The sequence below is a fragment of the Ipomoea triloba genome, chromosome 1 (assembly GCF_003576645.1).
Source record: "Ipomoea triloba cultivar NCNSP0323 chromosome 1, ASM357664v1".
Taxonomy (NCBI): Eukaryota; Viridiplantae; Streptophyta; class Magnoliopsida; order Solanales; family Convolvulaceae; genus Ipomoea; species Ipomoea triloba.
In genome coordinates, this window is record NC_044916.1 from 3,392,983 (window position 1) to 3,406,066 (window position 13,084).

The window sequence follows — 13,084 nt, forward strand, 5'->3', positions numbered from 1 at the left end:
CACGTTAAGGGGCGGGCACACCTGATTATGACACACTATATATATATATATATATAATTGATGATGAAATTCTAAACAATTCTAATATTTGAAAATGTACATTTATTTAAAATTATAAGATTTGTGTATTAGTGTTGAAATTGATTACTTAAAATTTATATTAGGAAAAGTCTAAACAAAAATTAGAAGGAAGAGCATGGCTAATTGATACTATTTTAAATAACAAAAATAAATTATAATCAAATGAAAGGAATCTCTATGTTGGCTAAGCTCTATCATAATAATAATAACTGCAATCAATAATTAATATTATTCTATCATAATAATAATAATTACCATATTACTAAAATACCCCTACGTTTGGGCGGGAAAATAATAATAATAATTACAATCAATAATTAATATTATTTATCATAATAATAATAATTACCATATTACTAAAATACCCCTACGTTTGGGCGGGAAAACTTTAGAGGAGGATATTGCTTTTATATATAGTATAGATTATTGAGGTAATGTAATGTGTCGATTATTTTCTTAGAAACTCACAGTCACTACTTAAAATGTCTGGCATGTGATGAATAAACATCACTCATGTATGATACTCTGCAAACTACACATGTTTTAATGGTTTTATGTAACATAGTTGTGCGTTGTATTTTAAAATTTGGATGTATAATAATAATAATAATAATAATAATAATAATAATATTATTATTATTATTATTATTATTACTAATATTTTTAAAAATATATAAATTATAACAACGAATATTATATAGTACAATTGATAAAATAGAATGGATCGATTATGTTTTATATATGATGTTATCCTTACTTGACTTCGAGCAAATAATTGTCCAATTACTTGTTGGATTATTATTATTATTATTATTATTATTATTATTATTATTATTATTGTAATATTATTATAATAATTCTAATAAATTTCACTTTTTCTGACTACGTCGTTTAAGATCAAAGGGGGAGAAAGTCCAAGAAATATCTCACTTTTGCTGACTAATTTTTTTTGTAAAAGAGAAGGAGAAAGTCCAACAAATATCTCAAATTTTGAAAAATTCAAACTCCAGATTCGAACATTAGTTAATATTAGATTTTTTTTTGGATGACACACAAAAAAAAAAAAAACAGTCACTATCTAATAATGACTGTGTACTAGGTAAACTTTGGTTCTATATAATAACGCGTAAACCACACAATAGATATAAATTGCATTATAAAGACCCTATGTAACAAGCTCAACCAAGAGTGTTACAATAATTAAAAGAATAATGACATAACTTTTTTTTCAATAAAATACTCAAAAGGAATACAAATGTTATTAATAATAATATATAATAAATTCAAAAACAAACAAATAGTAGTAGTAATGTTCATAAAATATAAATATAAATAACGATTAACTGTCAACAAGAAATCTTCTTATCCACTATTGTCTTCCATCGGGATCAAGACTAAGATGGTCAAATGGGGAAAATTCGTTTTGACAGCTCTAGTTATTTGTCACGAGGTGTTGGATTTGTCAAAACTAAACTTGGATGGGGCTTGTGATTGGGTTATTGGATTGAGAGTATTTCTTATAACCAACATTATTATTGATTATTTAGTATATAAAATGAGCATAATAAATTAAAGATTCCAACCTAGAGTCTATTGTGTGAATGACTCAAATAGGAGTTTGAATCATATAACATGATATTTATGAAATTTTTAAAAGTAAAATAAAGTAAAGATTTCATATCTAAAGTATATTTAGATATAAAATTGTTTGAATTACCTGGCCTGTAAATTTGGGCTTTAGGTCTTGCTAATAATATTGAGACAAAAAAGGAAAATATATATAATAGCAACAAGCTACGGTTAATTAAAGAAAAAGTAATCTCTTTCAAAACAAAAAAAAAAAACAAAAAAGTAATCCTAAAAGAGGTGGTTGAGTGATGAAACATAATTTTTGTATCAAAAGGTCACGAGTTTTATTCTTGTCGACAGTCTTTCGATCGAGTTCATCATCTTAACACAATTTACCTTTCAGATTATTACACAAAAATAAAATCTATCCGTATATACACCATCGCATAATGAATGCGGAGTTTCCTTGTTAAAAAAAAAAAAAAAAACAGCTTGATTGGTGTAAGTGGTTGTGCACTCTTATCTCTTAAGAGAGATCGAAAGTTCAAAGCTCCTCTTATATGAAAAAATCAATATGACCCGCCGTCGGCTTGTGCGAAGGAGAATTAAATTATTAAAGGCATCTTTTTCAATTCTCCAAAGCTCTGAAATTTGCGTGAGCACTTTATTCCATAATTTTTGGCGGGTGATAACTTCAGCCTTTTTTTTTTTTTGAGTTCTACTGACTCTATTACAATGTAGTATCTGTTCATAGCTACTTTCTCAACCTACTGATAACTTCAGCCTTTAAAAAAAATGATTTTGTTGGGATTGCGTGAATGTTATTGTCCAAGTAGTAGTGTGTTAGAAATAATAATGTAAGAATTGAACCTTGATGTTTCTATTGGAAGTTAAAACCACAAGTCATTCGACTATGATGATTATAGTGAACCAATAATGATATTTAAAGGGGAGACATTGTGTCCCTTATATAGTGTTGAAGATCTTTCTAAATGTTTGACAAATATACAACCTTGGTTATTTTTTATTATTAATCATACATGTGTCTTCCCACTATTTTGCTATACACGCTTTTTACCTGAATAAGTAAACCATCATGCCTTTTGGTAGACAAGACATATAGTAACTTACTAGGTTGGGCTTGTGTTACAATGCTTGAGGTTGGGGCCGGAGGGTTTGAACTTCGAATCCTGTTGGTTATACCTCATTTAATATTTTGCTCATTTCACACCCTTTCTTTTAAACCTAATAAGACATCTGCTTCACTTTTTGGGCCATCATGTCTTATCTACCCCTAGCCCATCAAGACCTTTATTTTTCTTGGACAAATACCTTCATAATAAAATGGACCTCAGGGTCTAATGGACACATCACTTTTGCATTTGGTAAATGTTCTTAGATATTTAATAGATGTGAAGAATGTTTGTTTACCCAAAAAGGTAGTCGGATCGACTAGTCGATTGGGTGGAGTATATATTTTATACAAAAAATTAAAGGTCAAGAATTTAATTATTATCAACACCCTTTGAGACTACCACGGAAGACCAAACAAAGAAAACTTAAACCAATTCCGAAAGTATATTTATTATAGAGAAACTTTTAATTTGACATAATTAATCAAAGCGTGTTACATCATATATACAATTTGTCTTGTCCGAATATGTGCATAATTTGATAAACAAAATTTATGAGTTTCGTAACATGTTATAAGATACACAAAATTGGAGTTTATATATATATATATATATATATATATATATATATATATATATATATATATATATATATATAAAGTGAATGTTGAAAAGTAGCGGGTGAAGCAAGGGTTTAAGCCTGATTGCTAGAACTTTTGCAAGGATTTTATACGCTACTGTACACAAGACAATGGGTCTGAGGCCAGCCATTGATTCAGAGTTCACCTTCTTTGGTATAAGAACAATTTGGGTAGTATTGAGACCTTGAGGCAATTTACCAGAAACCAAGAAATCATTGAACAGTTGAATCGTGGATTCACCAATTATATCCCAATAACTTAAGCCCGAGTCTAAAAGTTTTGCATCATGTAAATATGTAATGAGAGATTTTCACCTCAAATAATTGAGCCATTTTTAAATGTTGTTTCATTATAAATATGTAATTGTTGCTGAGCAACGGCTACTAGGCCAAGTGCTAGTGCCTATAGCAAGCTAATTAAATGGCTTTGGTTGAGCTGAGACTTGAGACTTGAGTCTTAGTCCAATATATGTCTCTTCCACAGATAAGGAGGGTTAGGCTTGGCCATGACATTGGATTGGTCTCATATCAAATTAAACATTTTGCAAGTTACTATCACTAATCACTTGACGTTTTGTTCATCTTTTTGTTTTACTTGTCATATCAGATCAATTCTTTTCAATACTTATTAACATTATAGTCGAATCTGAATTTGATTATCCAACTACCATTCTACCAGAATGTTTTTTGTTTTTACTGTACTAAATTGTGTGACTCGTAAGATTCTTATATTTATGAATATTCATATAATTATATAAAATTTTGTATAATATAATTGTTGGACCACTTAACTAATACTTTCATATATATATAAAAGTATTTTCTTGGTTTACATCATAATGGACAAGCATATTAAAATCTGTGATTATCATATCAACTTACCACTTGTCTCCTACTTGCTATACAACACTTGTCACATTCATAGATTTACAGATATATATACCTATCATATTCCCTGCATTTAGGAATCACAATTCACCAAGTTCACAGAACACAACATCCACACCATCTTGACAAAATATGTTTTCTAAACATTTATGATGCTATTTAATTTAAATTATTCATTTATTTTAACCCAAACTCACCTTCAAAAGACATAGCCCTTTATCCCAGGGCCCACAGAACTATAGAGGGGATAAATTGCAAAGACTTTTTCTTTTTTTTTTTGTCAAAAATAAATTGTAAAGACTTAGTCACCTCTTGAAAGGACTAGTGTCTATGTCCACACAGTTGTCCAGGCTCGATCATGAATCCTCACCCTCAATCTATCACTAAAGTACCAATTGTTTATTTATTTTTATCCCAACCTACCAACTAAACAAATTATATATACTCCACCTCCAGGATAATGGTTCAATGGTTGAGAAACTACATTTAAAGTCATTTCCGATAATAGAGTCAGAATTTAAATCACAATTTCAAAATGATAATAGAGTCAGAATTTAAATCACAATTTCAAAATGAAATAGAATTTAAAGTCATTTCCGATAATAGAGTCAGAATTTAAATCACGCGGAGACAAACCTGCTCCCCACACAATAGAGTGGGATTTTGAATCTTGCCATAAACAATTTAGAAATGGGGCTTTTCAAAAAATAAATAATAAATAAATAAAATGGGGCGAGGACATAAAGCTACAGTTATTCAACAACTTCATTATACTATATTTGAGTAAACAATAAAACAACTCACTATATATACATCATATCTGATAATATTATTTTCCTTTTTTTAGATGAAAAATGTGTGTGTTTTTTGTAAATCAAACCTTAAAAGGAAAAAAAAAAAAAAAAAAAAAAGAGAGAGAAAAAAGGGGAAAAAAGTAATATTCTTTGCACTTTCCGCTGTAAAATGAAAACACAAAATAAATTAATTACTACTTCACTTTAAACTAATAATTTAAAATTTTGAAATTAAGTTAGTAGGCCCCACGGTTGATCATCTCCATGTGCTGCTGTATTGACTGCTCCCTCTGCAACCTCATCTCCTCGTTGAACTTGTTGATGAACGCTTCCACTCGCCGGTTCAATTCGTCCTGACTCAGCGACGGCTCTTTCCGGGCCTTCACCGGCGCCGCCTTCGGCGAGTCGTAGTTGGTCCGGTCCTTGAACGTCCGCGACTTGAGCGCGTCTCGGTGGTTCTGCGGGCGAGGAAGCGGAGCGTGATTCTCATTCTCGTCGGCGGAGGCGTTCTCGAACGAGTCGGACCGCCTTAGCTGTCTCGCCGGCGTCAGGACGTGGTTCCTTTCGGTTATCATTCTCCACGTGTTCTCCAGCGTCTCGTGCTGTTTCGGCCTCGCCGCCGGCAACCTCAGACCTTTCGACGGCGGTTTTTGATCGGCGAGTGAGAGTGATTTCTCCGCCGCCTCCCACCGGAAAAGTCCGATTTCATCTACCAGCTGCGGAGCGACGGCGAAATTAGAATAATCGCCGGCGCCGCCGTCATCATCTTCACTCACAGCTACAATAGAACCGTTCACCTCCGCCGCCGGTTCGTCCCTCAAAACCACGGCGGCGTGGATGCTCTCTTCAAAATCCGGTTTGAGCTCCAGCTCAGCAACGGCCAGCAGACGGTTCAAATCCGGCGCGGGAGGAGTCCTGGCCGTTACTAACAACCTCCGGAATTCTCGGGGATGCAGTTGCATCGATATCTCATCTTCAACAACCTCCCGTTGGAACCGCGAGGCGAGAACGATGGTGATGATGATAACGTTAATGGCGACGTAAAGGTACAGCGGCTTGAGGCACGCCGTGAACCCGGTCCAAACCGCCGAGACATCATGCACGAGAACCGGAACGCCGGCTTTCATCGCCATGGAAACCGACACGGCTCCCGCGGAAATCAACAGAATCTTCAGATACGGAATCACATCGATCATTTTCTTTCGTTTTTCTTTTACACTCAGAAACCAGTGAATGAAGCTTAATGGAAATGGCGATATGATGAGGGTAACGAAAGCTAAGCATGGAAGTATATATATAGATATGGACGAGTCATGAAGCCATGATGAAATCTGGGCCGTTGAGGAATGGATCATTTGACATGGGTCGGGTCGGGTCGATCTGCAAGACGTAGAAGCGCCATTTGTACAACAATTGTACGTAGTAGAACTCGGATGGGCCCACGTGTGGGATCAACGAGTAATTGAGGTTGTTGACTTGTTTTTAAGGATAAGGTCATTTCCTTAGCGCAGTAATTCATTTTTTAGGATAATGCTAAACATTTAGAAAAACAATTACGCATATATAAGTAAATTTACATATAGACGAAATAAACCCCTCTCATATGAAAAATTAATTAAATTTGATCAACATTTTATCTCTTAATTGAGCCGATCTGATACAATCTTGAATTGATCTAAATATGATATGGATTTAAAGATATCTCTTAAAGTTAATGTTTACTCAGGACTACTCGTGATCTGACAAAACAAATATTGTGTTAAAAGTTTTTAGCAAAGAGAAGAATTTAATATCTAAAATTCATATTAACACATAAAAATTTGGTCAAATAATGTAACCTATGTCACATTGTTAAGAGTTCACGCTTTAACATTAAGTTACAAGTGAAATTTTTTTTTTAAACGGAAGTATTAAATTGTTTAACACAAAGAAGATCAGAATTTAATCTCTAAAATCAGTACTAATCACATCAAGATTTAGTAAAATAATGTAATCTATGTCACATTGTTAAGAGTTCATGCGTTAACATTACGTCACAAGTGATAAATTTTTAAAAACGAAATGTAATACGGGTTCTTTAAAGTCTTAGATTGCACAAATCTCTTTTAAAGACTAAATTTTTGCAAGTGATTCAAAAATTATGAATTCCCAAATCTAATGAATTTTATTACTTTAACCAAACATAATTTACATCACAAGCTTGAAAGTTTGGCTCCCCTTCATTATTATTTTACCTTTTTGTAATAAGTAAATGGGTCAAAATGTTTCTATGTTGATGTTCCGCACATTATGACCGTCAATGAGACAGATCGTCAATTTTACTTTAAATTGGTCGGTCAATTAAACTGTGAGTATACTTAATCACTATTATTGAGGTGACAAAATCTCTCTAGAACTGCCAGCTAGATCAACTTAGTATACAATACACACTTGACTTCTCAGATGCCATTTCTGTCTTCCTTTTTCTTCTTCTTTTTCCCAGAGAGTATCAGTGACTATTTTAATCAGCAAATTGGCACTGGGAAGTGACCACAACGGTCAAATTTTTCAACTGACCGTTAGCAGCGGCAGAAGAGCGCTTTTTTCACCGGAAAGTGATGCCAGCACGGTGGTGGCTCCCATGCCCCCACTCCAGCTGGTTGTGGTGGCTCCCGTTGCCGACCACTGGCTTTTCATCGGAGAGCGATGCTAATATTTTTTTATATGGAAAAAAAATTGTGGAGAAAGTAACTGATCATCAGAACATGCATGTTAGAGTTCGACATGTGTAAGTATGTGATAAAAATTTAATAGGCTTCGACATCAATCCAATTTGACTGGTATCGATTTTTATCATATTAGACGAAAAAATTATTGAAAATATAAATGAATATATCTACTTGTATACTTAGATTGGATGAATGTAAATCTTATGTAAACGAGTCAAAATCAAAAATAGATTGACATCTACGTTTAATTGTTTAATTGATATTGATTTTCATCAAATTTTATCACTGCAAATGAAAAGAATTGCACAAAAAAGAGAGATTGAAAACATGTTATCTAAGGATGAACATGGATCAGACAAATTTGCTTTGATCCAATATCCATTTGTAAAAAATGAATGGGATGAAGATTCACATGGTAAAAATCAATATTAATGAATATAGATTTTACTTTTAAAAATTTACTAAATCTGATATGCTCCGATCCATTAATTATTCGTTACCAAACGGTGTCGCCATTATATATATAGACAAGTATAACACTCTCATGTAATGTGACAAAATGTAATAGAGATTGGCTTTGATTAATGTTGATTTTTATCAAATTTTATCATGTTGGAGAAAATGTATATACCAGAATGATTATATATAATAGAGACGAATATTATAGTTCCATATGTTCGTGGTTGTGTCCCACTGCCCACAAGTAACAACTGGCATGAGAGCTAAGGTACTGAAGTTTGAAAATGAATTAATAACTAATAAATAACAATTGGAAAATATTTATCTTCATGCATTTTTCATGGCTTAGCATCCCTTAATGCTGTTTAGTTTTTTTTTTTTTTTTTTTTTGAATACCCTTAATGCTATTTAGTTAATTGCTTTGCTTCTACGTATTTTTTAAAAAGAAAAAAAATGGCATCTTCAATTTTTGTATTTATAAGAAATAGTGATTTCAGTCCACCAATTGTTGGTGTAAGTATTATAGATACTTCAATTTTTTTATAAGTTGACAATTTTGGTCCCTCACGAATAAAAATAGTTAAAGTTTGCCACTTAGTTTTTATATTGCATGTGTGTGAGCGTGTAGGTCAATATAGGGACAAAAAGAGTGGTTGAGTGGCGAACATGATTGTCGTACTTGATGGTCATGAATTCGATCTTGCCAACACCTATCACGAGTAAACTCTACTCCTCTGTAGACCCTATGCAACAAGCTAGATCAGACCAAATTGATATTAATAAAAATCAAATTCGTGATCTTCGAACATGAGGATTATACTCTATCTACCTGACCAGTACAGTACTCCCTAGCTTTTTAATTTTTTTTAAAGAAATTCTTATACTGTCTGTCGGTCTGTTTGGAAATTTCTAATGGGCCATGAAGGAATTGACTAATGATGGAATATGGGAAATATTAGAGCCGTTTATGTTACTTTTTCATTAGCTTTTTCATGGTTTTCTTAAATGAATTTTTTACTACTTTATCTTAACTATTAAGGTTGATGACAATAAAGATATCCAAACTATATATATATATATATATATATATATTCCCTTTCGTTTTTTGAATTTGTTAGGTAGAACAACCTAAGATATAATATAACAACATAACATTTAAGATTCTATGTTTTTGTATAAATTAAGGTCAAACTTAATTAGGCTATAACATTATTCATGCATTGAATGAATGTGAGCATTATTGATTGTTGTTGACTTCATTCGCGGTATGAATGTGAGCATTGTGTTTGCATTTTTGTGCATGTCAATTTATATGAAAACTCCAACTCTCAACTATTGAGACATTCGTATTTGATTTTTTAATTATATTCTCGATGATAGATATATATAGTTCCATAACTTGATGAAAGAATCAGTTAAATATCAATATTTGCTGCTAGGTGACAAAAGCTCAACCCTCAATTATATATATAAAATGTGAATGGGGATGGTTATTTTATATAACTTTCTGCAAGCACTTATCTATGTGTTTGCGTGTGCACTCTTCTTTTAAGGTTTTTCTAAAAGTGTCGGTGTGAGAAAAAAAATATAGGAGTTGAGAATTCTTCATTGAAATGAAGATCTCTTTGAGCCTTAACTCGTCAATCTAAAAGCAAGAAGAAGCTCGTCTTGAAGATGAAGACGTAGGAAGGATGGGAATGAGGTACATCTGGCTAAAGAGTTTAAAAATGTTTTGAACTAAAGGCTTCCTAGATATATATTTTTTGTGGTCATCTTAACTAAAATGTCTACAATCATAGTTCACGTAAACGTACGAGACATTATAGATAGAAAAACAAAACCAAAATTAATGTAATTAAATTAGAGCAATCTAGATCATACAATACCAATCATGATTAAATTCAGTCAATTAAGTGATAGCACGGTGGAAGAAGACCGTCGTCGGTGGTCGGACTGTACCACCGCCCTTTTGCTAGGTCTTTGCCACATTGTACAGTTTCTAACCCCTCATACTACGGCATTATTTCATGGGTTATATATTATTTGTTTATTCATTCAATTGTATTGGTTCACAGTCTAATAATCTTCAAATTAAAAAAAAAATTGATATTAACTCGATCGGCTTGGATTAATTATTTGGGTGTGTGGTTGGAATTGAAATCATAATGAGAATTAAATACTTGGTAATGGTATGGGTTTTGGTGAATGTATTTTGCTTGGCAGTATGGTAGAAATGGAATGATTAATATTGATATTTGGTTATGTTTACAAAAACAACAAATCAAGACAATTGATCCTAATATAATGACATCTAAAACACCAATATAAACAAAAAAAAAAATCTAAAAATACTAATCCAAAATCTTAAAAATAATATTACTAATAAGATGGAACGATACCTTCTTTTTTAAGTAGAGAATGAGTTTTTAATTTGAGGAGTAATCAAATTTTATAGTTGTGTTTTAAAATATTGTTAACCAAACACTAACTATGATTTTGATTTACATTCCTAATGTGTAAACACATGAACTAACCTACTTGTAATTAGGTAAATTATACAGGCTTTTGCGCTCTGTATAATAACTCACAAATCATACATTAGAGGGGAATCGAACAAATGTGACTTTCTGGTACAAAAATTTTGTTTAACCAGTACGCATTTTTGGCTTTATAATGCTTGTTTTGAACATATATATATATAAAGTGTTGATGAAGAATAATTAAGCTTAACCTACCAGATTAGGACTAGCTAACAGCCACGTGCATGCATGGGTTCATTGTTTTGTACCGTCGTTAAATAATTACAAGCATATAATAATTATTAATTTTTTTTGTCAGATCACGAAGTGTCCTGTGCAAGTTCTAACGGTAGGAGGCATTTTTAAGTCCCTATCATTCTCAGACTAATTCATGTTCGCACCGGACCGACTTAATTAAGGGGCAATGTGCTGGCCAGATTAGTTTTTTTATACGAGAGGGGTAGAACTTCAGACCTCTCTTAATGGATAAAAGTGCACGGTCACTCAGGCCAACCAAACTGGTTAATTATTAATAATTTTGAATGTGTGCGTGTGTGTGTTTTTTTTTTTTGGTGTTCAACGTTGACAGTCGAAATCCATGAATTTAATTATACTCTTTGTGTTTTTTTCTTCAAAAAAATATTATTTCTGTCATATACTCTATTTATTAATTAAGATTCTTTCGATTCTTTGTCGGTTGAGGAACATACACTTGCCAACCAAAATAAAAATCTATGCCAAAGGGATGAATCTACCTAGAGAGCTCATAGTATGTATGCAATGGACCAATAATTGAAAATAGAAATTCATGAAAACTCAAAAAAAAATAAAAATTGTTTCAATAATTTAAAATATTTAGAAAATAGCAGGACGCTACCCTTCTCTGAGCACAACATGTCTTCAACCCATGATTTACTTTGGTGTAGATGGCTAGGATTAAGTATTTACGATTACGCTAAAAGTTATAATTAGTAGTATGTGAATACATAACTTTATTTTTTTTTATACGTGTATACTAACCAATGCGTGACAGGATGAAACTTGACCTTTCAAGTATGAAGTCTCCAATCAATAAAAACTCAATTAACTTGGGGGCAATTAATTAACACCGTACCATACAAGTTGGTCAAACTGTTTTACAAATTCGACTCTCACAAGCGGCCTACTAACCTTATTAATTTGAGCCCGTCAAAAGCCTAATTGAAAATATCTTTCAAGATTTAATTGAGAAAAAGTTCCTTTTCACCCTTTCTATGTCCGATTTCCTCTTTTCATATTCGTACTAAGGTTGTTCTAAGGTTTTGAATTGAAATATACACCATACAGTATTTTTATTACACTTAAACAGATTTGGATTCTGCTCAAGTCATGCTCGTAACTTCCAATCTTAAATTACATTAGCAATTAGTTTACTAAATATTTAAAGATATTGAGTTTATGATAAATAATTTAAAAGTGATGGAGAGTGAGACTATCAACCACTTCTGTATAGAAACAAAATATCATTAACCACTATACGACCAATTTATTCATTTAGCTAAGAATGTTTTTGTCTTCCCCTCGAATTAGGTAACTATCCGAATTCAAACAAAACTGCTTCGAAGGTGTTGGAAATTCAAGATCCATAAAATAATTGGAAAAAAATAGTGGGAAAAGAACAGGTGGCGGCATATGGACAGCGTAGGCCCCACATAACGGTAGTGTAGTTGCCCTTTTCTAACGGAATAAACTACCACTCTCGTACTAAATTTAGAACAAATTAAAATAATTGCATCACGAGTAGAATTCTATAATAATAATCCAAATAATTGTATTACATGAGTGCAACTCTTTTCGTACAAGAAAGAGCCTCTATGTTATACAATTTGACATGTCTATAAAAAACTTGTATATATAATGGTGTAAATCTCTTTGTTTCTTTAATGCGAGACAAATGTTACTCTTTTTTTTTTTTTTTTGAAAGAGACAAATGTTACTTTTAAGTCTTTCTATTTTCATTTTTCAACTCAAATGAATCAATTTTGAAAATTAATTTCTTATTCACTTATTATTTATTTTAAGCGCACAATATATTAATCAATTTGTCTCGTTACGATGAACTGACATCCACTTTGACCAGATCTAAAACAAGAGTAAACTCCACATATATTTGTACCACAAAATAACCACTTTCAATGTCATTTTTATTATATTTTCCAACCCCCACTTCCTAGATAGAATTGACTTTACATTTTGGCGTGCATGAATGGTCTGTATTTCCTTTTTATTTTTAGTCAAATTAATTCCTTTCTAA

General features: G+C 32.0%; 1 protein-coding gene across 1 annotated transcript; it reads right to left on the reverse strand.

The window, feature by feature from the left end:
• Positions 1-5,235: 5,235 nt before the first annotated feature.
• On the reverse strand, positions 5,236-6,353 carry LOC116020646. Its single transcript, XM_031261126.1, has one exon. The coding sequence runs from the start codon at positions 6,299-6,301 to the stop codon at positions 5,342-5,344; it is 960 nt and encodes a 319-aa protein (XP_031116986.1). The 5' UTR covers positions 6,302-6,353; the 3' UTR covers positions 5,236-5,341.
• Positions 6,354-13,084: the final 6,731 nt, after the last annotated feature.